The following is a 24,164-nucleotide window of genomic DNA, read 5'->3' on the forward strand; positions in this document are numbered from 1 at the left end:
ATCGTTGATACATTTTTTTAGCTATATCGCCCAGCCCTAGTTCAGGGTTCAATACATGTTAAGCTCAATGCAAAGCATCTTTGACATGCAATCTATTGCAACAAAATAGCTTTGATTCATACTTCAGCTTACAAAAAAAACAACAAAAAATGTTGAAGCAGTGGCAAAGAAGTAGTGCTTTGCATTCGCTATTGCGCTCCCTGTTGGTTCTCCATTGTCCTATCTAATAAAAAAGCAAAAAGCCAATTAACCAATAAATAAATAGCAAATATAATTGACAGTGTCTATTTGGACAGTGCAAATAGCCACCCTTGTTGGCAAAAGTTATTTTCACTAACTTTGCCTACCTCTGCCTTTCATACAAATAGCATGTTACTTTTATAAACACATTACTTGTGCAAACTTTATCTACCACTATTTATACTCAGTGTAAATAGCAGCTTAGTTTATGATTTGTGTAAATAGCCGCTGATGACATAGATGCAGTAGCATTTACAGTAATATACATACAAATGTAAGCTTCATTGCTATGTGAATCCTGTTGACAACGTTGTGAGAAATGTATACAAGGTTTCTGCAGGATTTTTAAGCTCAAATTTAAGACCTTTTTAAGACCTTTTTAAGACCTGCACAAATAAAATTAATACCATATGAGTGGGGTAGGGCAATGTCTAAAGTACCATATTAAACTGTAAAATTACTGTAAAAAGCATAATTTACAGTTCAGATACAAGTTTTCACAAAAACAAAACATTTTATAAAATGATAAACTTTACATTTCAGCCTTTAAACCATTTTTAAGAAAATGGATGAGTCAAAAGTATTAATTATATTAATTTAAACAATTATCAATAAATTATTATATCAATTAAATAACATAAATTAGGGGTGTGCAATATTGCCAAAAAATGATATCTCGATAATTTTCTGGGATTTTATCGATAACGATAATTAGACAATATTTTGCTATAGTGTGTGTTATTGTGCTGATATCTTATCTTTAATTGTGCTAACAGCTGACTCCAGAATTTTTTGATATTCTTCATATTCTGTTTGGTCAGTTCACAGCAGTGATAGAAAGTAATCATTTCCAACAAATATTATGGGCATTTTTACCTTTAAGCCATTTTTTCTAAAAGTGTGCACCATCTTTTGAGTCAAATTCTTGCATCTGGGCTGTTACCAAGCAAATGAAATCAGTATCAACAAAATTGATCTTTGCAATGCAGAGGAAACACAGAAGCTGCATTAGAAGTGGCATTTAGATGTATTTACACAATGCAGCTCTGAGGGACATGGAATACTTTAACCTGCAGTTACAAATGCATACTCAGAGACGCAAAACAGCACTGTGGCTTTGTTTGGAATGTTTTTGTTATAAAATAAACGGTTTTGTTTAAAATATAACGGTTTCCGGCAGAACACAAAGTAGCGCAGCACCGGACTTTGAACGTGCAGCGCTCATGTTTATTCAATGAAATCATAGCCTTTTTAAGTTTAATCGTCACATTCAGCCATATCGCAATTCTAGTCTTTCCGTCCCCAAATTTAAGGCCTCTTGAAATCATAATTAAGACTTTCTTGTACAATTTAAAATTTTTAAGGCCTTAAATTTGATACAACTAAATGTAAGACCTTTTTTAAGACCCGCAGAAACCCTGGTATAGTATGACACCCAAGTTTCTCATTTGCAGGATAGATGAAACCCAGAAACTCAGAGCTGTCCCTTATGCTGAATGAACTGATCTGTATTGCTGGATCATAGCAATACAGGCACTATGCCTACATGTGTTCCTGACTCATTAAATCACTTTCTGTGTTAATTCTAGAATGTTATATGGGAAAACAAGTAGCCTAACATTTCAAGAATTGGAATTAGGGATGCACCGATACCACTTTTTCCAGTACTCGCCCGATACCGATACTTTTATTTTTGGTACTTGCCCTATGTTTACATGTGTTCCTGTCTCATTGAAGCACTTTCTGTGTTAATTCTAGAACATTATGTGAGAAAGCAAGTATGTGTATTCAAGTCTTTTATAAACGTGATTTGTGTGTTCGCACTTTGTCTGACTTTTTGTATGAAACCTCTGTCTGACTGGGCCTCAGAAAAAAAAACATGTAATTCGTGCTTTTTTTTTCCATTCAAACAAGCAAGACGAATAACATGGAAAACAGTACACTAATTAATTGTTCACCCAAAAATGAAAATCATAAAACAGCATAAAACCTTATGCTGGATATGCTGGAACCTTGATCTGTTCTGGATCATAACCATACAGGCACTATGCCTATGCATGTTCCGGTCTCAATAAATTAATTAGCAAGCACCTTCTTTGAGAATTCTAGAACATTATGTGAGAAAACTATTAACGTTTCAAAATTGAAGTGTATTCAAGCCTTGATACATTTTATTTGGGTAAAAATAATAAAAAGACTATGTTTGCGCCTGTCTGACGTTTTGTAGGAAACCTCTCTGCCACTGTGCCTCAGGAAAAAAAAAACATGTAATTCATGCTCTCCTGGATTTTTTGCATTCAGACAGACAAGATGAATAACACTGAAAAGAAAATGTTTTCTTGAAGGAAGTAAAAAAGAAAATGCTTTACTCACCATTGTGCAATTTCAAACCTGTATGACTGACTGACTTTCTTCAGTAGAATAAAAATCTGTTTGGCATGTCTTTTACATGAGGCTTCAAAAAGCACACATAGCATCATAAAAGGCTAGTACTATATTAATCTTTTGAAGTCACTGGTAGCTTTGTGTGTGAAGTGTGAAAATGTAAATCATCAAACTTTTGTCACATTTATGAGAGGAGTGCAAATGTCAAAACATATAAGGGTTAGGCATGAGGGTAGGTAAATGATGACAGAATTTTCTTATTTGGATTAACTATGTCTTTAAAATAATTCCTGATCTTCTGGGGCCAGTTGCATAAACACAGCCATTATGTTAAAATGGAGTTTTAAAAACTAGCAGTTTGACCAATTAGCAGTTAGCCAAGGGATAATCATTCATACTTTTTCATTCTCAAATTAGACCAATCTAAGCTTTTATGCAACAGACATCTGGGGGCTGTTTCCTAAAACAAGTTTACCAAATAAGCCAGGCTTATTTCAGTTAGTCTGACTTATTTTCACTTGATTTGGTTTCATAAAGCAAAATTGCCATAGCTCAAGCTCAGTCACACAACTTATGCTGGGAAACTAACCTGGTCCGGGGCGGGCTAACTGTCAGGCTAAGCTGAGTTCCTCTAACACTGACCAATAGGAACGCATTGATATTACACCGCTGACTCTCTCACATACAATTATTTGATGTTATCAGTCAAAAAATAAAAGTATACAGAAAATGCAACTTAAATAAATCAAATAAATAAAAATATAGGCCGTTGATCAGCCGTTTCTAGCCATGCAGCCTTTCTCTCTGGTTTTATGACAGCTGTACTTTATGGTTATTAGTAGAACATTAAAACATTACAACATAATATTGCTCTTTAAAGCATCAAAATCACTAAATTAAAAATCAAAATAAATAATATAAAACAGATTATATTATATATAAGAGGAATACACGAACTCATTTGAGCTAGTAATTTGGGCTGTATTAGCTAGCTTACATTTGATTTAGTTACTGCTATCATAAAAATACACTTATATGTAGGATTAAAATTCTACATGCGTCACATTTAATGTTCAACAACAAATATTTTAGCAGAATGCATATTTTATTCAGAATTATTGCGCTATTATTCTATTGCGTTCCATCTGTTTAGTGCATGCGCGCAGCAGCGCTCGTTCACTCACGTAAGCCTCACCCACTCCTGACAGCAAAATGGATATATTTGCATGACTTTCTAACATTTACAGATGAAAAATATACCTGTGACGTGTCAGTTATGCACTGAGGAAAACACAATGTCTCAAATGCGTTAAACGGCACAAATATTCGCTGTTTGCCATGGTGGATCGATTTGATCCATGATCGACATTAAGTGCTGCTTAAGAATAAGCGTGCACATCAAATTATCCTGACTCATTGAACCTGGATCGAATTAGTGAGATTGCGTGAACTTAAATTGTCGTTTATGAAACCGCTTTAGTCCCGACTGATTTGTTAGGTTATTTCAAATCAGGTTTTGGACTTTAATCCCCACTTTTCTTAGCGTCTTTTATGAAACAGCTCCCTGGTCTTAAAACAGGAAACAACAGCTTCAGATGTTTGATATTCTAAGGGGCCGTTCACACAGAAGGCATGCGTCTTTGCTTCTAAAAACGCAAGACGCAATGCTCAGGAATGATTTTTTAAAAAGCACAGTGCAGAATGCCTCCTCTGCTATGCTGCCGAAAATAAAATAGTTGCCATGCCAACTTGCTACAGTAAACAAAATCTTGCAACACATGCCCCGCCTCTAGGGTCTTCTGATTGGTCCACTGTTTTGGAACTGACACTGATGAGCAGCACTGCTTGTAAAAGTTTAAATTCTTTTAACTTAACTAGGCATCTTTAAACCGTGGCACTCATGTGCGAGACGCTGCAAAAAAAAATGTGAGACTTGACCAAGAGCAGATCTTCTTACACGTCCATTTAGCAAGTGTTTACATAAAAAAATGATGGAAAAGTAGTGCATTGGAATGGAAAAACCATTTCTGTGTTAATGGCCCCCAAGACTTCTACTTCTACGTGATTTTAGTGAGGAGATCATAAAACATTTTAGACCCCATTTACACCTGTATTAAGCACTGCCCAGTGCCCACTTAGGATCGGATCACCTGAGTCGGAACTTAAAGGGATAGTTTACCTAAAAATGAAAAGTCCGTCATCATTTACTCACCCTCAAGTTGTTCCGAACTTGTTTTGCTGAACACAGAAGATGATATTTTGAAGAATGTCACCATCTAAGTCTCTCTGTTCTACATATCATATTTATTTGCTAAACTAAATCTACTAATAAAACTTAGCTAGCTGGTCAGGGCAGCACAACTATCCATAAATAAGCCATGATATCAGAGCTGTCAGGGTCACACTGATCCATGTGTCCTTTCCCTTCTAAAGGGCAGCAAGTCACTTGCATGCAGAATGATTATAGTGTCTGCAGGCAGAGAAGGGCATGAAACAACCAGTACCTTCTTCCAGAATGACAATGCAACTATAATATAAGAGAATACGCTCTAAAGCTGTTGGCCAAGAGACATACACTACCGTTCAAAAGTTCACGGTTGGTAAGATGTTCACACTTAGGCTGCACTTGTTTGTTCAAAAATGCAGTAGAAACAGTAATATTGTGATATATTATTACAATTAACTTGTAGTAACAATTTACTTTTTATTTTAATATATTTTAAAAAGTAATTTATTCCTTTGATGGCAAAGCTGAATTTTCAGCTTCATTACTCCAATCTTTAGTGCCACATGATCCTTCAGAAATTATTCTAATATACTGATTCGGTGCTCAAGAAACACTTTTTCTTAATATTGAAAAAATTTGTGTGGCTTATTATTTTTGTGGAAATCTTGATACTTTTTTTTCAGGATTCTTCGATAAATATTAAGTTCAAAATAACAGCATTTACTTGAAAATGAAATCTTTTGTAACAGTATAAATGTCTTAACTGTCACTTTAGATCAATTTAATGCATCCTTGCTGAATAAAATATTAATCTTCCTTCAAATAAAAATCTTACTGACCCCAAAATTTTGAATGGTACCATATATAATTCACTACTGTAAAATCATGTGGGCTACTTAAAAGTTAAAGTGTGTAATTTCTTCACCACAAAACAAACTGCAAATCATTTTCAAGCAGCTTTCCCCGAGTCTGCCATTGGTTGAAAAACAAATTAGTCAGAAAGGCGTTGAGATTTACCTGTATTATCGTCATGGTTTGCCCAGGTGGCAATCTTGTCCAATGGCACATAGTTTCCCCGATAATCTTTGCGCCTATCCTCTAGACCAAGACTGAGTAAGCGCTCTGTGAAAAAGAAGAAACAATACTGTCATAGTATACAGACAGACAAAAGCATGTCTTGTGAAGCAAAGCTAATCAGTTTGAATCAGAGGGGTTCATAAAGGAACATCTGCGACTAGCTCTATGCATCATGTCAGAGTGGAAGTCTTTGGTGTGGTAATTGTGGCAGCCATGTAAGTGTGTGTGAGAAAGAAGTGACAAGCTAATGAGGGTACACTGTTCAGCATACAGCTGCAGGCCTGACATGGAAGCAGACTGTGTGTGTGATCTGTTCTATCTAATGTACATGGACAATATAATTCAATCATTTCCTAATATTTATGTGGCCAAAATTTGAGAACTTGCATTAAAAAAAAGGAATGTTTCATTGACTAGTTTAGACTAAAGTTTACACAGTTGGTTTCTCATTACAATATATATCCTCCTTTCTCTTTTCATTCTCTATCCACAGCTTGACAACTTTCTTCCTTAGGTTTTAGTTTCACTTTTGTTTCTCCCATTAATGCAACCTTTATTGGCACTAAATTACATAAAACTCCTTACAAAGGTTTCATGGAAGAGATGGTTAAAAAAAACCTTCCTATAATTCTGTATTTCGAAGAAAAAAACATTAAATTAAGTTAACTTTCAGAAAAGGTTCTATTTTTGTTTCTTGTTTTTATCATAATCCAACAATTCTAGAAAACTGTTTAACATTGTATTTTCACTTGTCAACATTGAACAACATTGGTGCTGACTAAACATGTAATCAGAAATACACAAAACAGAGAAATTAGTAACTCAAATTAAACATTTGGTATTTCTAGAAATCGGTCCAGTAAAGTAAAGTGTAATGGGTTCACTAGTTATTATGTGGTAAAATAAGAAGTTAAAATAAAATAAAATGTAACAAGCTCTAAGAAGCTCCAAAAAGGTTTTTTTCTACTCCAGACAAAATAAAACTTAAAATTCTTGATAGAAACCAGCTCCAAAGTGCCCCTGCCGACACTACTGATTTTTCATGCTGACTGCCCCTACATCTGCCTTTTCAACCATCTTTATTAATTAATTTTTTCCGTTTTTATCCTCCTGCACTCCCTATTGCTACACGAATGAAGATCTGTTTCACAAAGGCTGCTTTATGAGTGCAATGTGTACTTGCAATTTTAAAATAGCACAAATGCCAACAAAGCTGATTCATTTCATCAAGTCACCATCAAAAGATATTATAACGTAAGTATCTGATGTTTGTTCACTGCAATGCACTGTATTACTCTAGACAACAGCTCTCATCATATACGTGCGTTTGAGTTACGATAGCGGACCATTAATGTGTATCGAGTGGCATCACTGTCAACCTAATGATTTACAGTCCTGCAACTTCATAGAATGTGTCATAACCATACTTCACTGGAGGCCAAATTTTCAACAAACAATAACTGTGTTGTCGTGAACTTCAGGTCACACTGAGTGATGATGTCAAGAACAGGTGGCAGTGCTTGTGCACTTCAAATTATTAAAAATAATCTTATTCTAATTAAAAAGTGTCTCTGTTCTAACACAAAATCATTAAGGTTCTCATGTCAAAACAAGCTAAATTATGATTATATCAAACAGGCTTGGACAGTGCAGAACTTCCAAACACACTATCAAAGTTGCATTATACCATCCTGTTCCCTGAAAGCAAATTTCCAGGAAAGTTTAGCTCCAATTCTGATCAAACACACCTGATCCAACTCATTTTTGAGTAGTATGCTTACAGTTTTAGACAATAGGTCTAGAACTAAACTACTTATGAAGGTGGATATCCAGGATCTAGCAAAAGTGCATGCATGCATGACATTCGTTTCATTAAATGTTTAATTAACAGAACTTTTAAATTGTAATTTAGCTGATGCATTTATACAAACTGACTTACATGGAGTCAGACAGGGTTTGTCCTCTTGATCAAGGGTACAATGGTCATAGTTAATGGAAAGCACCACGTTGGGGTTTTTATGTTATCATACGGCGTTTCACTAAATGCACCAATCAAACATGTACATGTTCCAATTAATTTATAAAAGATTAAACACTAATTAATGCATTTTTATTTGCATTTAAACAGATTTTAACGCTGGACACATAAGGGCCTTGATCACAGCATCATGCACTGATGCTCCACCTGCATCTGAAGGTGTGTATCTGTCCATGCTGTTGATTCAAGAGGCAGAGCGTCTATAAGACGACGTTTCTCCCGCCACGTGCGTGCCGTGACCCCAGGTTCAAGCCGGTGGATGTCAAACCCCAGACTGACACTACAGTTATGAATCCTGTCTTTAAACGAAAGAGACACGACGAGAGTCCAAAAGACCCTTACCTTTCTCCGCTCTCCACTCCTTTTTCTTTTTGCTCATGGTGCCGTGGTGTGAGGGCTTCTGGTAATTGGTTTTTGAGTTAAGCAACCCCAGGCTCACAGCGAAATGCGCGCTGAAACTCAAGAGAAAGTGAAAGAGCTCCTGTAGCGTGACGCCTCACCTGAGAAACTGTCAAATTGTAGTTGGTGGGGAGACTGTGCGGTGATGCAACCTACCTTATCGCTAACAGTGGTGGCTGCGTGGAAAATGGCGCGCGGCGATTGGTCGGCTCGTACGCGGAAGTGGAGTTGCGATTGGATGGTTTCATGCGGCAGTCCGATAAAACGTGCTAGGTTGAGCGTCAAAGCGTTGTAGGGTTGGTAGGGTAGCAACCGCGGGAAGGGTCAAAAGTTCTTGCGTCTACTGAAGCATAAGATAAAACATTCTTGTGGATCTAACTACATATTATTATTCAGCCATATTTACACTATGTAATAATGTAAAAAATAGATGTGGTGATATTGGTTATTTACTAAATCAGCCTTTTGTAGCAACAGGTTTGCTGTATATGTATACAAATGTCTATGAGGACGTGTTTCAAGATAGATTGTATGCAATGAATGAGCAGTGTGTTGGGGGTAATATATTACAAGTAACGCGAGTTACGTAATCAGATTACTTTTTTCAAGTAACTAGTAAAGTAACGCATTACTTTTTAATTTACAAGAGAATATCTGAGTTACTTTTTCAAATAAGTAACGCAAGTTACTTTTGTTTTCAAGTTATTGACTGACAGCTCTGGTGTTGCCAGAAATCAGAAGATGTTACTGTAGTTCTAAAATAAATATGAATATGCATTAATTCATCTCACTCACAAAAAAACAAAAAACACAGATTCAGTATTCCTCAAAATCAATAAAAATAATGCAACTCAGAATATGACGCAAACCTACAATAATTAAATGTTAAACAACACAAATATCCTTAATGTATTTAATCCCATTCTATTTGCTTCTGACCTTCGATGATCCAGTTCAACCGTACTAATAAACACAAATTACTCTATGAATGAATGAATGAATGAATTGTTGAAATGTCTTCTTCTGCGTTCTACTGTACGGACGTAAATTTACTTTCCCTTCAGCCTGAGGCTTATTCATTTCACTTTTGGTGTGAAAAGGCTTTTATATTTGCCAAAAATAGAACTTTTTTATTTTAAAAACAAACAAGCAAGCCCTGTCCAGATTTTAAAAGTAACGCAACAGTAACGTAACGCATTACGTTCCATAAAAAGTAACTAAGTAACGTAATTAGTTACTTTTTATGGAGTAACGCAACATTGTAACGCGTTACTTTTAAAAGTAACTTTCCCCAACACTGTATATGAGACACCTTGAACTCTTTGCAAAAAGGAGCTCCATGCCTTAATATATATTGAATATATTACTTTAAGGTATTGATTAACTATAATGTGCACAATTGGGCATTTAATCATTTTATACCTATTAATGAGTGATTAAAATGTAAACTGTGAGGATTTGCCTTGAGAAAATGTGGGCATGTTAAAATCTTATTTTGACGTTCTTAGCATTATCACCTTGTTCAAAAAATACTTTCTTTCATATTATCAGTACATATTTAATTAAGAAAAAAAGTTTATTTGACGAAACATTATTTAAAAGTCTGTGAAGTCTAAAAATGCCCACAGTTTAATGCATGACAGAATCTCTGCAGATTAGACTAGAGTACAGAATGCACAAAGGCCTCCGTTATTGTGAAATTTCAATCAATCCGGCGATAACCTAATAACATTTCGGCAGGAATGGCCAAGAACCTAAAAGGATTAGACTGTATGAAAAAGTCAACCTGCAGAGGTCGTCATTCGCCGCTTTGCTTTAAATCCGAAGAGAAAAAAATCTAATAAAAAGACAGGAAATATTGCCTGGCTATTAAAAATAAATAAATATGTATATAAATAAATCTCATGCTAACCAAATATTTCTTTATTAAAAAAAAAAAAAAAACGTGAAATAAAAATGCAAGAGAGGGACTCTTATTAGATTTCCCATGATTTCCGGTTCCCGTGTTTCCCATGATGCCGTGCCCGGTGGGCAAATTCAAACAGTAGAAATGGAAGAGGGATCGAAGAGGAGAGAGTTTGAGCGTGCAAACATGACTGTCATCAAACATAGCAAAACCAACCTTGTTTCTAACAACAGCTACAATAACACAATTATTCACACCGATCAGTGTATACCTCACGAAGAAGAATCAAAGGTTTCATCTGATGGAGAAAGGGAAAGGAACATTTTGTGCCAGGTCGATGATCCTGAATCCTCTGCTAAAGCTAAGGTGGGAAATTTGTACCTGTTGGACAACATTGGTGAGATTGAGAGAGACAGGGAGCCTTTAAACCCATCAGAGGACAAAGAAAATAGAAACAGCCCCACACACGCAAGAACAGAACATAGAGGTGACGATCATGATGGTAAGTATTGGCAAATGGTTAGGTTTCCTATCTATGCTTCTCAGTTGTTAAATAATAAGTTAATCACAAATGAGAAGTCTAAAGAATAACAAGAATATAAACTTGTATATATATACACAGTCACGATCGAGTGACAAATTTCATTTTAATGGTTTTGCTTTACTTTTACTTTCTTTTAACAATTATAAGTAAAATATCTGCTAACGTTAAATGTCGGCTTCTGGAAATTGATGTACTGAAAGTAAGTTACATGATTTTAATCATCTTGAAGTTAAAGCAGCACTATGTAACTTTTTCTGTGTTAAAAATTTGCAAAATGTATATAATGAGCGAGTACATCATTAATTCATCTTCCAAACCGCGTTTTTGTCTTATTCCGAATCACTACGGTACACTTATAATAAGTACTTATATTTGGACTATTGTAGCCTGGTCGGGTCGTCACCGCTGCGGAGTAACACTTACCTGCGTGAATCGCCATAGACATAAACTTAGAGAAGTAGCTCCGGTTGGAATGTTCTTCCGCGGGATGTGTGCAGTTCTGTTTATTAACCGCTAGAGCGCCAAAAGTTACATAGTGCTGCTTTAATAAATTGTGTTTTAAGCTGTTCGAGTCTCTCAATTATATATTTTAATGAAAATAATGCAATTTAACACTTCACTTTACATTTGGTGCTATATCTTTGTATAGTTTACTTTTACTTGCATTTCCATTCACTTACAAAATATATCTGGTTGAAATGGCACAAACTGATGAGTGAAGCATGTATATTGTAATGTGCGGTGAAACTAATTTTCTTTTTAGCAGGCAGATGTTAGCTTTTGAAACTTACAGTACAGATTAAAAAGTATATATTTTTATAGTTTGTATGCCCAAAGCATCAGGCAAAAAATATTATTGTACAGAACTTATTTATATAACATCTTTATATAACCATAAATAATTTCTGATCTGGACAACAAAATAGTGTCACATCATTGTTCTCTTTGATGTTTGCCACTTTAGTCTGTGCCTCGTGAAATCTCTGAAATGTTGATTCCATTGTTTTTATTTCAAGGTTGCCAGCAGATGGATGCTTTGGCCAGTTCTTCTGGCATGCAGAGGGATTGTGAATCTAGTGGAGTGTCTGCAAACCACGTTGATGATGAGGAAATATTCAGGAGAGCAAGAGAAGAAGGACGAGTGAATGTTGTCTTTCCCGGCCGTATCACCCAGGATGGTTGCTGTAGATTTGTTTGTGAGCTTCTGAAGTGTGTTCTTTACCAGCGGCAGCAGATGCCCATGACATATGACCAAATGGTGTTCCTCCAGAAACAGCAGCATAATGCCACTCAGGTATTACAGAAGACCTCATTTGATTAGATATACCTTAATTCATAAATCGAATAAAGTTTGACTTAATTGTGCTACCTTTCTCACAGACAGAGGACACGATAATTCGACGGTCTGGAAAGACATCTGAGGGCTTGGATTGGCGTCGGTGTCAGCGTACTTTGCAGGAGCTTGATGAAGTGCTGGCCCACCTTGAGGCACTGTTCTCTCTTAGCCAAGTTCGTCGTGTGCTTTTCATGCTGGGTGGGTCTACCATTTTTCCCACCGAGCTGTATGAGGTGAACATGGAAGCGGTGGCTGTAGGGGCCGGGGAAAACAGCTTACGGACCTCAACCTGTCTGAGACAGATTTTCCGCACGTTGTTTGTGGCTGACCTGTTGTCAGATGCCAAGTCTGTGCGCCTCATGACTACTACGGTCATGGCACTGGGTCACCGGGATTGTGGCGTGACTGGGTTTAAGCCCAAAATGGATTTTAAAGTTCCCACAAAAGTGAAAAGGCAAGTCATCTCTATAGCCAATGATTTGTCTCTCACCGGGGAGTTACAAAAAAGTAAAAGAGATCTTGAGGACTATATATGGTTTCAAGCCCCTGTCACAGTGAAAGGTTTCTGTAAATGATAAGGGAATAAAGAGTAGCAGATTTCAGGGAATGCTGAAATACAATTCACTCCATTCTCAGGGATCACTGCTGTATGACTGACCAAAAAGTATATGGGCTATTGTTTTTTTATTATTATTTTTATTCAGGAATTCTGTGTGAATTTACATTTTTTAAGACCTCAGATTATTTATGCCATGTTTTCATTGTCATCAGCTAATCCATATATTTTACATTATTAATTTTACAGAATACAGTGATGGTTTTCTAATGTTTAACAATCTTGGCTGCTACTCACTCCAAGACCATTTGTACCAATTTGTAAGTCAATATGAATTAAAACCAACTGCTAGATGGCAGCTTCTGGAAACTGATGCATGTACATGATTTAAATTTACTTAAAAATAATGAATGATGTGTTTTAGGCTCTTTAAGTCTGTCAGTATATATTTTCATGAAAATAATGCATTTTAACTCTTCCATTTGGTGCTGTATCTTTGTACTGTTTGTTTTTATTTGCATTTCCATTCATTTACAAAAGAACATTCATCTTGAGGACAGGGTTCATTAAATCTGGTTGAAATGGTGCAAACTGGTAATTGTAGCATGTATACTGTAAAGTTTCTTTTTAGCAGGCAGATGTTAGCTTTTCATTTTCAAAAATGTTTACTGATTTGAACAGCACAGGAGTTTTTATGCTCATCATCATGCAAAAAAATGTACAAAATTATATTGTACAGAACTTCTTTATATAACTTCATTTGGTTCATTGAAAAACCACAACATTCCTAAATGTTGAACCTTGCATTTACAATTGAATTAACTTCAGATTGTTAAATGCACTAATGACACTAAATGTAAATGATCAGAGCAGTGCATTATTTTCTTCAAATACTGGAATAAAGCTGTTATTTGTGGCTTTTGCTCTCCACTTTCTCCACAAACTGAATGATGTCTTGAGCCATCAGCTGGGGTTCTTCAAAGGCAGCGAAGTGTCCCCCTCGGGGCATGTAGGTGAAAGAACATACATCTGCAAACCGTGAGCCAGCCCAGGCACTAGGGCAGTGGAGTAGCTCATCAGGAAAGGCAGCCAGGCCAGTGGGCACATACACGCTTGTCCTTTATGGGAAAGAAGAAAAAAATAATAATAATTCTTCGCCATACAGATCAGATCATTTTTTGAAAAGGCTGCGAAGAATTATATATGTTTTATATGATCAGAGTTAAAGCAAACATTTAGATGAGATATGAGTATTTATGGAGCCCCTGAAGGGACATTGTGGTGGAAAAAATATGAGATGGGAGGGGGGAAAAATTCAGAACTTTTGCATTTTTTGGCAAAATGTTTGTGAACATACGGAGCTGTTTGGACCACTGCAAGCTGTAAAGTAAGCAAGAGGTGTTTGTCCGAACTCAAGTTTTGCACGCTAATGCAAAGTTTCTTGGGGTAATGCAAGAGTTTTGAAAAAAAAAGTAAAATTTTCTCCCATCCCGTATTGTATTCACCACCATGTCCCTTTAGGGGCTCCGTAAATATTCACTTTGAGTCGCTACAAAGACTTTTTGAACTTACACTCTGTCCACCCTCGTCTTGAAATCTTTCTTCAGGTTCTCTTTGTAGAAGCGCATTGAGGGAATGATGGAACATGTGGTCCAGTAGATCATGACATTTGTAAGGAGGTCGTCTAGACTGAACTTTCTACGAGGGAACAATAAGTGACAAAACCGCTTCATTAAAAATTTTACTAAACTTTTATATTTTTAGATATTGCTAGTTGCATCCAAGTTCATTAAAGGAACGATCTAAAATATGTAAAAGTTCAAAAGTATTGGGATCAGTAGGATTTTAAATAATAATATTTTATTCAGCAAGGATGCATTAAATGAATCAAATGTATAATGTTACTAAAAAAATTTAGCAAATTAATGCTTTTTCTTCTGAACTTTCTGTTCATCAAAGAACCCAAAAAAGTATCACAGTTTTTCACAAAAATACTAAACAGCACAACTGTTTTTAATATTGATAATTAAATAAAATTCAATATATGAAATGTTTCTAGAGCAGCATATTCGAATGATTTCTGAAGGATCATGTGACACTGAAGACTGCAGTAATGGCTGCTGAAAGTTTAGCTTTGCCATCACAGGAATAAATTATATTTTAAAATAGACTCATAGAAAACTTATTTTAAATTTCACAATATTGCTGTTTTTACTTCATTTTTGATCAAGTAAATGGTAAGCCTTGGTAAGCATAAAATACTTCAAACATGAAAAGGGACATTTGTGGCCTAATGGTTAGAGAGTTGGACTTGTAACCCGAAGGTCATGGGTTCAAGTCTCAATTCAGGGAGTTGTAGGTGAGGGGAGTGAAGAAATAGCACTCCACTGTCCACAGCAATGACTGTCCACTGCTCCGGTGTGTGTGTTCACTACTCACTGCTGTGTGTGTGCACTTGGATGGGTTAAATGCAGAGCACAAATTTCAAGTATGTGTTACCGTCCTTGGCCACATGTCACATCAGTCACTCACTCATTTTCAAAAAAACATTTTTTACTGACCTCAAACTTTGGAACAGTATTGTATATTTATATTTGTGCAAAAATGTCTGCAACTGTATGTGATTAATCCTTCACCTCTCCAAACCTCCATCCTCCAAGTCTCTGTTTCCTAAGTCTGTCCAGGAGGAGAATTTCTCCAAGATATAGGCAGCCAAGCCAACTGGAGAGTCATTCAGTCCACATCCTGCAGGGGTGACAAAAATGTGCAAATTATATTTTTAGATAAATTAAGTTTTCAGTTAGGTGTTAATTCGACATGACCCAAAAGCATAATATGATGTGTGCCAAGCATTACCTGCTGTGTCTGGTTTAGTAGCTTGAATGTGTAAATAGCCAGATTCTCTCAGTATATCATATATATTCTTCTCCATGTAAGGATAGAGGCGTCTGACATCTTCCTTTGTGAAGCCCACCAGGAACGGCAGGTAGCGACCAATGACTAAGGAGAGGAGCTGTCCAAGGCTGTCTGTCCTAGCAATGACCATGTTCAGGTGCAGACCACGAACGCACCTTATTTTAAAAAGAGCAACAGACAGCATTTTAATTTACAACAAACGCTTTTATAAATGGCACCTCTGTATTTAAAAAAAAAAAAAAAAAAAAACATATTACAGAAAAAAAGACAAACAATCTAGTGACAGAGACTCATGTCATTAAAAAGACAGTTATTAGGATAGTAAGGGGTGTGAAACTCTTACTCTGGCTTCATCTGGGCCATGTTGTTTGTAATGAAGGCTCCCCAGTCTCCTCCTTGCACATAAAACTCAGTGAATCCCAGTCTTTCCATCAGCTTATGGAAGATGCGGGCAGCCTCCAAAGTGTTGAATCCTTCATGTGAAATAATGGAAAGAACAGCAGGTCTATTCTCCATTTCCCATCTATTTGCATATGTTTTGATCAGGGGTTGGCAACCTATGGCACGCGTGCCAACATTGTAATGCAGAGGGATAATCACTGGCATGCGACCAATAGGAAAAACTGCATACTGGTGTACATTTTGAGGTAATCATTCCTCATAGCAGCCTGTTAGGAGCTATAAATGCTATTAATGTGCACCTAACAGCACTCGTCAATGTCAAAATAATCGAGATGGCCAATCAAATCAAAGTAGTTTTACTAGGTTTACTGTTTACAGAAGCAGAGCACGAATGCCAGTGTGCCAAAAGGTGAATGCTACAACAGAAACTAACCCCTAACCCAACCCCTAATCCTAACCAATTAGAAAGGCCTTTGTCCACGCCCCCTACCTTTTGGCACTCCCTAATCTTTCACCACGCCCACTCCTCTAGCCTGCAGTTATCCTTACTTGGTTTAACCAACGTCCCTTTAAGGCAAGTCATTTCACTCGGCTCTCTGGCATGCAAGTGCAGCTCCTATCTAATTTAGCATTTTTCCCCGTTCAAAATTATACGAGTGACACGTCTTGGGTATTCTATAGTCTTTGGTTTAACGTTGAAAGAGAGCGAGGTAAGATGGAAATTTGCATATTAGTCAACTGTTTTACAATAGAAATGTTAAATGACCGACAGCTATATCCAGTGATGCAAACTACTCAACCTTCATGGCCATTTTGAGAGAGAGAGATTCAAGTTGTGTTTGTGAATTACCTGCATCTGTGTCTCTCTCTGCAATCATTGAAGCATAGTTCCTTCAAAAACAGTGATTTTACCCCTTCGTTGCCGAGAAATACAAAGTAGCGATTCAGTATCGAAGCGGTTTTATTAATAAAAGTCGCGGGGCAGCATTGACAAGAAGTTTCTGAGCTCTTGAATGTTTCTATAGGCCTATGTGTGTACCGTGCGATCCATGTTCTCTGTGTGTGAGTGGTGTGTGTGTGCACTGAATGTTTTAATGCACAATTGGTCTTGTCACACACATACAGTGGTGTTCAGTAGGGTCACACTGTTGGGGTTGCCGACCCCTGGTTTAGACTGTATATTATCGGTCTGCCATCGTGCCATTTGTTTGTGTGTGAAAAGTTATCCAGGTTTTTGTCTAGTAGAATCAGCCATAAGTTCCATAAATGTTGACAGACTTACCTTTTTTATGTGGTGCTTCAGAGTAGCCGTAGCCTGGAATAGAGGGACAGATGACCTCAAAGACCGCATCTGAATCGGTTTTAGTGAGCAAGGGTATGATCTTGTAAAACTCATAGAAGGAACCAGGCCAGCCATGAACCATCATGAGAGGGAGAACTGTCTGTCCAGCCTTCTGGACAGGCCTCACGTGGATGAAATGCACATCTATTCCTGAGAAGCAGTACAGATTTTCACTAAAAGGTTTTAAGAAACAAAAACTCTAGAACAGTTTGTAATATGCCCAAACGGATTTTGTGAATGCAAGATATGGGACTTAAAGGACAAAGTGAAAATTGCACGCTTTGTTACTACATGTTTTATCTAGTGAGGTAAATGATCACCTTTAAAAGTGTTAGGTGCTTACTGCTTACCCTCAATTTTGGTTTTGAAGTGAGGATATTGGTTAATCACCTTCACCTGCTTTTCCCAGTCGAACTGGTGCCTCCAGTAAGACAACACCCGTCTAAGATAGTTAGAGTTGAATCCATAATTAAAGCGGCTATCCTCCAGTGGATCTGTGAAGCGTGTTTGGTCAATGCGTCTGTGTAGATCCTAAAGAAAACAGTGGGGTTAATGATGACGTTTAAATATATAGTGGTTGAGTGAGTGTATGATTAACACACACGAAAGTGGAAGAGAGTGATCTTGTGGGGATTTATGTGAAAACCTATTATTTGAAATGAAAATTGCTGATCGCTGCACCATTCTTTACATAAAAGACGCTGACTCGCATTACACACTGGAATAAAATATTATTACTCTTCAGGTTGTACACCCACCTCTGTCTCCTCCACCGAGGTCTTCACAACAAATCTATGAATGGTTTTGTCCTCAGTTGAAGGTTTCTCTCCAGCTCCCCACCAGCCATCCCCAATTGGTATTGTTTTGGGGCTTTGCCTCCATGCCAAGTAGCACAAAACTGCTCCAACCCCAGCAGAAGAGAGTACTAGGAGCTGTAGTTTAGACCGATCAAGGTTACCAAGGGTCTCTCTAAAAGTGAAGAAAGTTAGTTGACAAGAAATCAGGAATCAAAAACCAGGCCCAAAACCTTAAGAATGGCTTTTTTACTTACATAGGTTTTTTATTTACTTACTAAGCAAATAAACATGTTTTTTTGCTTAAATAGGGCCACACTGGGAATAGGTTATTTTAATAACCTATTAAGTTATTTAATAGGTTATTTTAATAACCTAAGGTAAATTCTGATTGGTTGATTGGAATGTTGTTCCGGGATCAACAAGGATGTTGATCCTGGAACAACATTCCAGTCAACCAGTCAGAATAGAGGGATAAGTTTTCTAGAAATGTCAGTTTTAGGCTTACAATCAGGGTTAGATGCTTCTACACCCTTGTTATTCACCTCTCATTTCATTCTGATTTTAGGAATAAATTATGGGCAGGGTTAGGTTTAGGGGTAGGGATTGGGTTAGGTCTAAATTTTTGGACAGTAATGTTGATTCAGGATCAACAAAAGATGTTGATCCAGGAACATGTCTTACTTGGCAAAATCACAGCGACCCTCTTCCCACCATGCACTGGGGCAATAATACTTAATATTGTTGCATTGTTTGACCACTTATCAGTTTTCTTCACATTGCCGTTGTTGAGTTTGTCATCATATTGCATGAGGTGTTGTCTTGTGATTTCAAGATTAGATTTTCTCACATAAAATGACAATTCAAGGTATTTCATGAATGTTGAGTCTACATGTCATTTAAAATAAGCGCATTGCTCTTTATGGCATGTACTTTTTTTGATAGAAAACAGACACAATGCACATGATACTGTCTGATTTAAAACTGTACAACTAAAGAAAATAATTTGCATTGACTTAACATTTTAGTTAAAATAATTAAGAGAATGAATGCTCAACAAAAAAAAGCCATGCATGCACATTTACAAACTAGACAAACAAAGACGTCTTTTTACAAAGACGAATGTGGTGAAGTTGCAGGAAACTGGTGAAGTGTACATTGCAGTGACCTCGAAATGACTAGGCAAGTTGCACAGCAAAGGAAATGATTTAACCGCACCTTAAAAAAGCAGCAGGAGAGGCTGCACTAGCATTGCTAAACTCTACACATTCCGCGCTCCGCAGTTTTACTCACTTGACGCATTCAATTGTCTGCATAATAGAGTCCTCAAAGCCCATCGTACGTAAGTAGCTGTGTCTTTTCCAGACAAAGCTGTGCTGAACTGTGCTTACAATTAACAGCGCTTATGTAATGTTCAAAGTGCAAATACGTTCAAGGGCCAAGGCGAGAAGGTGGTATTTTTTCCCCAAATTTACAAGCTACGCACAAAACCCCGCCCCTTGGGGGATTTCATTGGTCAATTCAGTCACGCTGTCACCTGTCAAGAAAACTTCAGAAAAATCATGGATTTCGAACGCGATTAACAGTAGCAGTATAACAGTCGTGTCGTTATCTATCATGATGTGTTATCAATGCTATCTTAAGGTTAAGGTTATGGCTTAGGGTAGCGTTAAGGGTTAGTATTTGTTTCAGTGTTGTGTAGGCATGCAAATCTGTGATTGACATGACCAATGAAATATTTAGAATCGACTGCGGGGTGGGGTTTGCGCTTAGTTGTCTGAGAGGAAAAGTCGTGCGATGCAGACTCTGCTCAATTTTTTTCTAGACTCCTGTTCGTCTTCATTTGTCTGTCACTGCAGTTCGTGTTATGCTTCCAGCAACATGTTCATAATGTTGCAGTTTTGTATTTTGTAAATAGGCCTATATATATATATCAGTTTGTGAATCCACAAATGACTCTCTTTGACCATAGTTACTGTCATTTCCAAATCAGTGGGTGAGATGATGATACATTATTATATTCATCATAAGTTTGCAGTTAAACTCTTCTGGACAGTGTGTCTCCAGAAGCAGGGTTGAAGCCATACAGTCTATGGTTGATGCCCCTGCATGGGGCTCCAGGAGCAAGTTTTTAACAATCGACTAAATTGAGGCAAATTTTGGCTATTTAATCTTTGAGACTATGCTAATGCCCTGCAGCCAGCTGCAACAAAGCCCTTACAAATACTCAGTGTTTATACCGGTACAATTACAGCTACAGTAAGCAGTTTCTTTACTTCAGGGGTTTGTTGCAACCCAGTGCAATACAGTGGATTTAAATAATGATGTAAATATCTGCCTGCATGGTTTCTAGACTATTGTTGTAAAATAATCATAGAAAATCCAAGGAAGGAAACTGAAGGGACACTCCCTTTTCCTTACCTTTTGCAAATAACAGTGATCAGTTTAGAGGTAAGAATTAATAACTGGGCTACTTCACACAGTGCATTGATTAAATATACTGATCATAAAGAGCTGAGACAAAAGATTGAACAGCTGTGACTTAAAAATAAGGAAAAGCGATCGTTCATAAAGGAGATAACAGCATTAGCAGTGCCACAATATACATTTTTAAGAATTATAACATAGTACAAAGCTAGAGAAACTGTACAGGACAGTTTGGAATGGTAATATGAAATGCTTTAAAAAAAAAATCCCAGGCCACTGATTTATGGTAATCATCACTGTGACTTTGCATGAGGTTAAACCGTTTACTCAATGAGTTAAAATAACTTGCAAAGGCCTGTTTCTGTATGAATGAGCAATTTCTGTAAGAGTTGCAGTGAATGAAACCATTATCTGAGCTTTCTCTTAAAAAGCAACATGGGAGGAGTAAAACTAGAAAAAAAAGTGTTAGAAAGTCACATTTTTTTTTTCAAAGATTTTTGGATTTTGTTTTATAAGGAAAACCACAGGCATTCAGTCTGTGCTACCCCTGCTTTTGTTGAGATCACAATAGCAGGGACAGATTTATAAAACCATAAGCCATAAAGACCTGCATGTCCTATCCAAGCTGCTTATACAAATGGGGTCAACAGAAAATAATTTCTCAATAGAAAAATAAAGAAAGAGACATTATAAAAATTCAGACACAGTGGCTGAACCAGACGTCTGAATTGTAAAGACTGGTAATTCAAATTCTCAAATGTTTTCAAAAATATGAAAATGTATACAACCAACATCAACAAATCATTACAACAAACATCAGGTAGGTGGCGCAGATATCTAAATAAATAAAAAACAAAGAAAAAAATTAAAATAAACCAAAATCAAGTAATTCCAGTTCTTTTAACATTCATTCACGTAATTGCATTATTTTTCTTCAAAAATCTCAACCAACTAAAAACAACTGTATAACAAAACAGGCTTCTAGCTTTGTGAATACAATTTCGATTTATTACACATGAAAACCCCAAATTACATTCTGATATTTCAACAAACATTTCAATCCACTCCACAACATCCTTCATAAAAAAGTAGCATATAAGGCTAAAATTATGTCAGTTACTTGCTATGAGCAAAGAGGAAGACTAAAAAGAATATTCCAATACAGTGCACGGGGGGCTGTAATTAAATTTAAAAAGACAAAACAATGAATTTTTCCAAACCCATTGCCTCTCCCTGAATCCGATTGGTAGAGACACGACGCCCCGCCCCTACACGCAGAGCTACAGGGAGTGACGCTTGTTTATATAATCTCAGATTTGGTTGTAGTTTTGGTTTGTCGACATAAGGAAGAAACAAATCAGGGCGAGTCAATTAACCCCGTTCAAGCATGTATATTAAGATGATTGTGTCGTTTTTGGCCGTGACTTTGGCCGTGGCGAGCGCTGGGATGACTGGAGCCCCTATGGATGCAGACATTAACGAAGAAGGGGTTCAGAATGCGTTACAGTTCGCAGTGGCCCAGTACAACAGACAAAGCAACGATGCGTTTGTGCGTCAGGTTTCCGAGGTCATCAAGGTCCAAAAACAAGTGAGTAACTTAGTTTAAACGTTTATTCGGTTTGTAATCGGTGAAACTGGGAACGTCGCTGCATCGCACCCAGTGATAAAGTTCCTCCTAGAGCGCTGTCACGATGACATGACTGATGACGTCATCGAGCCGGATATTATTGATATAACGAGCCGTTTAGAGCAAGCCGGGGCGTAATCAGTATATACGTATAACAGACTGTTTAGATTAATTTATTTCTTAAAAATACGTTATTTTATGTACATTTATAAGTATTTTTTTTAAGTTAAGAGTCAAGTAGTGACTATTATCTTTTTCAGTGTAACTAGTAACCCCATATGCCATAGAATTTAATGGCAAACCATTGAAATTTGTTAGTATAAATGAAATTAGAGTCTTGTCACTGTTGTTATAGTGACTAGTAGCAAACTAAATAGATACCTTGTGTTGGACTAAGTATCTAATCTTACTCTAATGAGTAGTTACTGGAGAAACATAATGGTACTTAGGATAATGAAGAGACCAAAATTATGTTAAAACCGTAAATTCATGTAAAGATTTGTTCAAAATTCTGTGCAATCTCAAATCTCAGAACCATAAAATTGTTCCCAGTTGTTCAAAGAGAACAAACAGATTGTTTGCCTCCACTTGAAAGCTATTATATTATATGCTAGGTAAGAGAGTAAAGGATTGTTCAGATGTGATTTGCTAGACATGTTCAATAAATATTGAAACTTGGAGAGAGAGAGAGCTTTCTCCAGCATGACTTTGTAACACAGTGGCTGCCTCTAACGTAAATAAATAATTTATTTTAAGAAAATTTTTGGGCGCTAGACAGTATTTTTTTTTTTTTTTTTTTTTACTCAGGGTTGGCCCAACTATGTCTGAACATGTTTCTGGTTGACACTCCAGGTTGTCCAGGTTGTGAAATACATCTTCACTGTGAAAGTGGGCAGAACCAACTGCAGAAAGGGTGGAGTTGAGACCCTGTGCACCATTCATGAGGATCCCAGTGTTGCACAGGTAAGACACACTGTGTATCTGTTTACATTTCTCGAATTTCCATTGTTAAAAGAGATTGACCCCTTTTTATCTTTCCCTTCAAGGTCACTCAGTGCAAAATAACGGTCTGGAGCCAGCCATGGTTGAACAACATTAAAGTCCTTGAAAACACTTGCATGTAGAGCTTGTGACTAGTGCAGTTTGGGGCTTTTCAACATTCAAGCAGCAATAAAATGTACTTGCTGTTGGTAATAATGGTGAACTTTAAGTCTTTATTCTTGATAAAATAGACATTTTATTTGTCCTGAAAACCTGTCAACAACAAATCATGATGAAAGAATGCTTCATTAACACATAATCGAACATGTTTCTGGTTGACACTCCAGGTTGTCTCTGGCCTGAAATACATCTTCACTGTGAAAGTGGGCAGAACCAACTGCAGAAAGGGTGGAGTTGAGACCCTGTGCACCATTCATGAGGATCCCAGTGTTGCACAGGTAAGACACACTGTGTATCTGTTTACATTTCTCGAATTTCCATTGTTAAAAGAGATTGACCCCTTTTTATCTTTCCCTTCAAGGTCACTCAGTGCAAAATAACGGTCTGGAGCCAGCCATGGTTGAACAACATTAAAGTCCTTGAAAACACTTGCATGTAGAGCTTGTGACTAGTGCAGTTTGGGGCTTTTCAACATTCAAGCAGCAATAAAATGTACTTGCTGTTGGTAATAATGGTGAACTTTAAGTCTTTATTCTTGATAAAATAGACATTTTATTTGTCCTGAAAACCTGTCAACAACAAATCATGATGAAAGAATGCTTCATTAACACATAATCATGTAATCTCATTAGACTCCACTGCTTTGAACAAAAGCTACAATTTGTAGGAATTTCTAAATGATAAAACGCATGTTTCTATATTAGTTAATCCTTTACTATTAAAACATGGTTGAACACAATATGTCTGTGTGCTGTGTTTATTTGGTTAAATTTATTATGGAAGTCAT

General features: G+C 36.8%; 4 protein-coding genes across 5 annotated transcripts in view; 2 read left to right on the top strand and 2 right to left on the bottom strand.

The window, feature by feature from the left end:
- The window catches only part of LOC107675515 (O-acetyl-ADP-ribose deacetylase MACROD2-like), a 12,049-nt gene extending 3,534 nt beyond the window's left edge, over positions 1-8,515 (bottom strand). Inside the window, exons 1-2 of the mRNA XM_016469903.1 lie at positions 8,310-8,515; positions 5,870-5,974 (exon numbers count right to left, since the gene is read on the bottom strand). Coding sequence (XP_016325389.1) covers positions 5,870-5,974; positions 8,310-8,346 — 142 coding nt within the window. The 5' untranslated portion in view covers positions 8,347-8,515. The remainder of the gene's footprint in view (positions 1-5,869; positions 5,975-8,309) is intronic.
- A 1,827-nt stretch (positions 8,516-10,342) lies between these two features.
- LOC107675571 (MAD2L1-binding protein-like) lies at positions 10,343-13,187 on the top strand. Its single transcript, XM_016469979.1, has 3 exons — positions 10,343-10,774; positions 11,833-12,110; positions 12,197-13,187. Exons 1-3 carry the CDS (start codon positions 10,354-10,356, stop codon positions 12,725-12,727), a joined length of 1,230 nt encoding a protein of 409 aa, XP_016325465.1. The 5' UTR covers positions 10,343-10,353; the 3' UTR covers positions 12,728-13,187.
- Positions 13,188-13,201: 14 nt separating this feature from the next.
- LOC107675570 (epoxide hydrolase 1-like) lies at positions 13,202-19,621 on the bottom strand. The gene is made up of 9 exons (XM_016469978.1): positions 19,456-19,621; positions 18,127-18,337; positions 17,719-17,899; positions 17,309-17,518; positions 15,968-16,097; positions 15,565-15,779; positions 15,345-15,453; positions 14,281-14,406; positions 13,202-13,826 (listed from the first exon to the last, which is right to left on the bottom strand). The coding sequence occupies exons 1-9, from the start codon at positions 19,497-19,499 to the stop codon at positions 13,616-13,618; spliced, it is 1,437 nt and encodes a 478-aa protein (XP_016325464.1). The 5' UTR covers positions 19,500-19,621; the 3' UTR covers positions 13,202-13,615.
- A 2,248-nt stretch (positions 19,622-21,869) lies between these two features.
- Positions 21,870-24,116, top strand: LOC107675574 (cystatin-like). Of its 2 annotated transcripts, none has more exons than XM_016469984.1 (3): positions 21,870-22,177; positions 23,069-23,179; positions 23,263-23,512. In XM_016469984.1, the coding sequence occupies exons 1-3, from the start codon at positions 21,977-21,979 to the stop codon at positions 23,338-23,340; spliced, it is 390 nt and encodes a 129-aa protein (XP_016325470.1). In that variant the 5' UTR covers positions 21,870-21,976; the 3' UTR covers positions 23,341-23,512. The 2 variants fall into 2 exon arrangements, with proteins under 2 accessions (XP_016325470.1, XP_016325469.1); XM_016469983.1 differs by lacking the exons at positions 23,069-23,179; positions 23,263-23,512 and adding exons at positions 23,545-23,655; positions 23,739-24,116 and having other exon boundaries at positions 21,875-22,177.
- Positions 24,117-24,164: the final 48 nt, after the last annotated feature.

Source organism: Sinocyclocheilus anshuiensis, unplaced genomic scaffold (assembly GCF_001515605.1).
Source record: "Sinocyclocheilus anshuiensis isolate Anshui unplaced genomic scaffold, SAMN03320099.WGS_v1.1 scaffold1097, whole genome shotgun sequence".
NCBI lineage: Eukaryota > Metazoa > Chordata > Actinopteri > Cypriniformes > Cyprinidae > Sinocyclocheilus > Sinocyclocheilus anshuiensis.

Excerpts from the sequence above, each read along its gene's own strand:
- LOC107675571 (XM_016469979.1), top strand. The coding sequence starts at position 10,354 with ATGATTTCCGGTTCCCGTGTTTCCCATGATGCCGTGCCCGGTGGGCAA. Across the intron at positions 10,775-11,832 it reads TAGAGGTGACGATCATGATG|GTTGCCAGCAGATGGATGCT; the intron begins GTAAGTATTGGC and ends TTTTATTTCAAG. Across the intron at positions 12,111-12,196 it reads AGCAGCATAATGCCACTCAG|ACAGAGGACACGATAATTCG; the intron begins GTATTACAGAAG and ends CCTTTCTCACAG.
- LOC107675570 (XM_016469978.1), bottom strand. The coding sequence starts at position 19,499 with ATGGGCTTTGAGGACTCTATTATGCAGACAATTGAATGCGTCAA. Across the intron at positions 17,519-17,718 it reads CTTCAAAACCAAAATTGAGG|GAATAGATGTGCATTTCATC; the intron begins GTAAGCAGTAAG and ends ACTGCTTCTCAG. Across the intron at positions 14,407-15,344 it reads GAGGATGGAGGTTTGGAGAG|AAAGTTCAGTCTAGACGACC; the intron begins GTGAAGGATTAA and ends GTTCCCTCGTAG.
- LOC107675574 (XM_016469984.1), top strand. The coding sequence starts at position 21,977 with ATGTATATTAAGATGATTGTGTCGTTTTTGGCCGTGACTTTGGCCGTG. Across the intron at positions 22,178-23,068 it reads TCATCAAGGTCCAAAAACAA|GTTGTCCAGGTTGTGAAATA; the intron begins GTGAGTAACTTA and ends TTGACACTCCAG. Across the intron at positions 23,180-23,262 it reads AGGATCCCAGTGTTGCACAG|GTCACTCAGTGCAAAATAAC; the intron begins GTAAGACACACT and ends TTTCCCTTCAAG.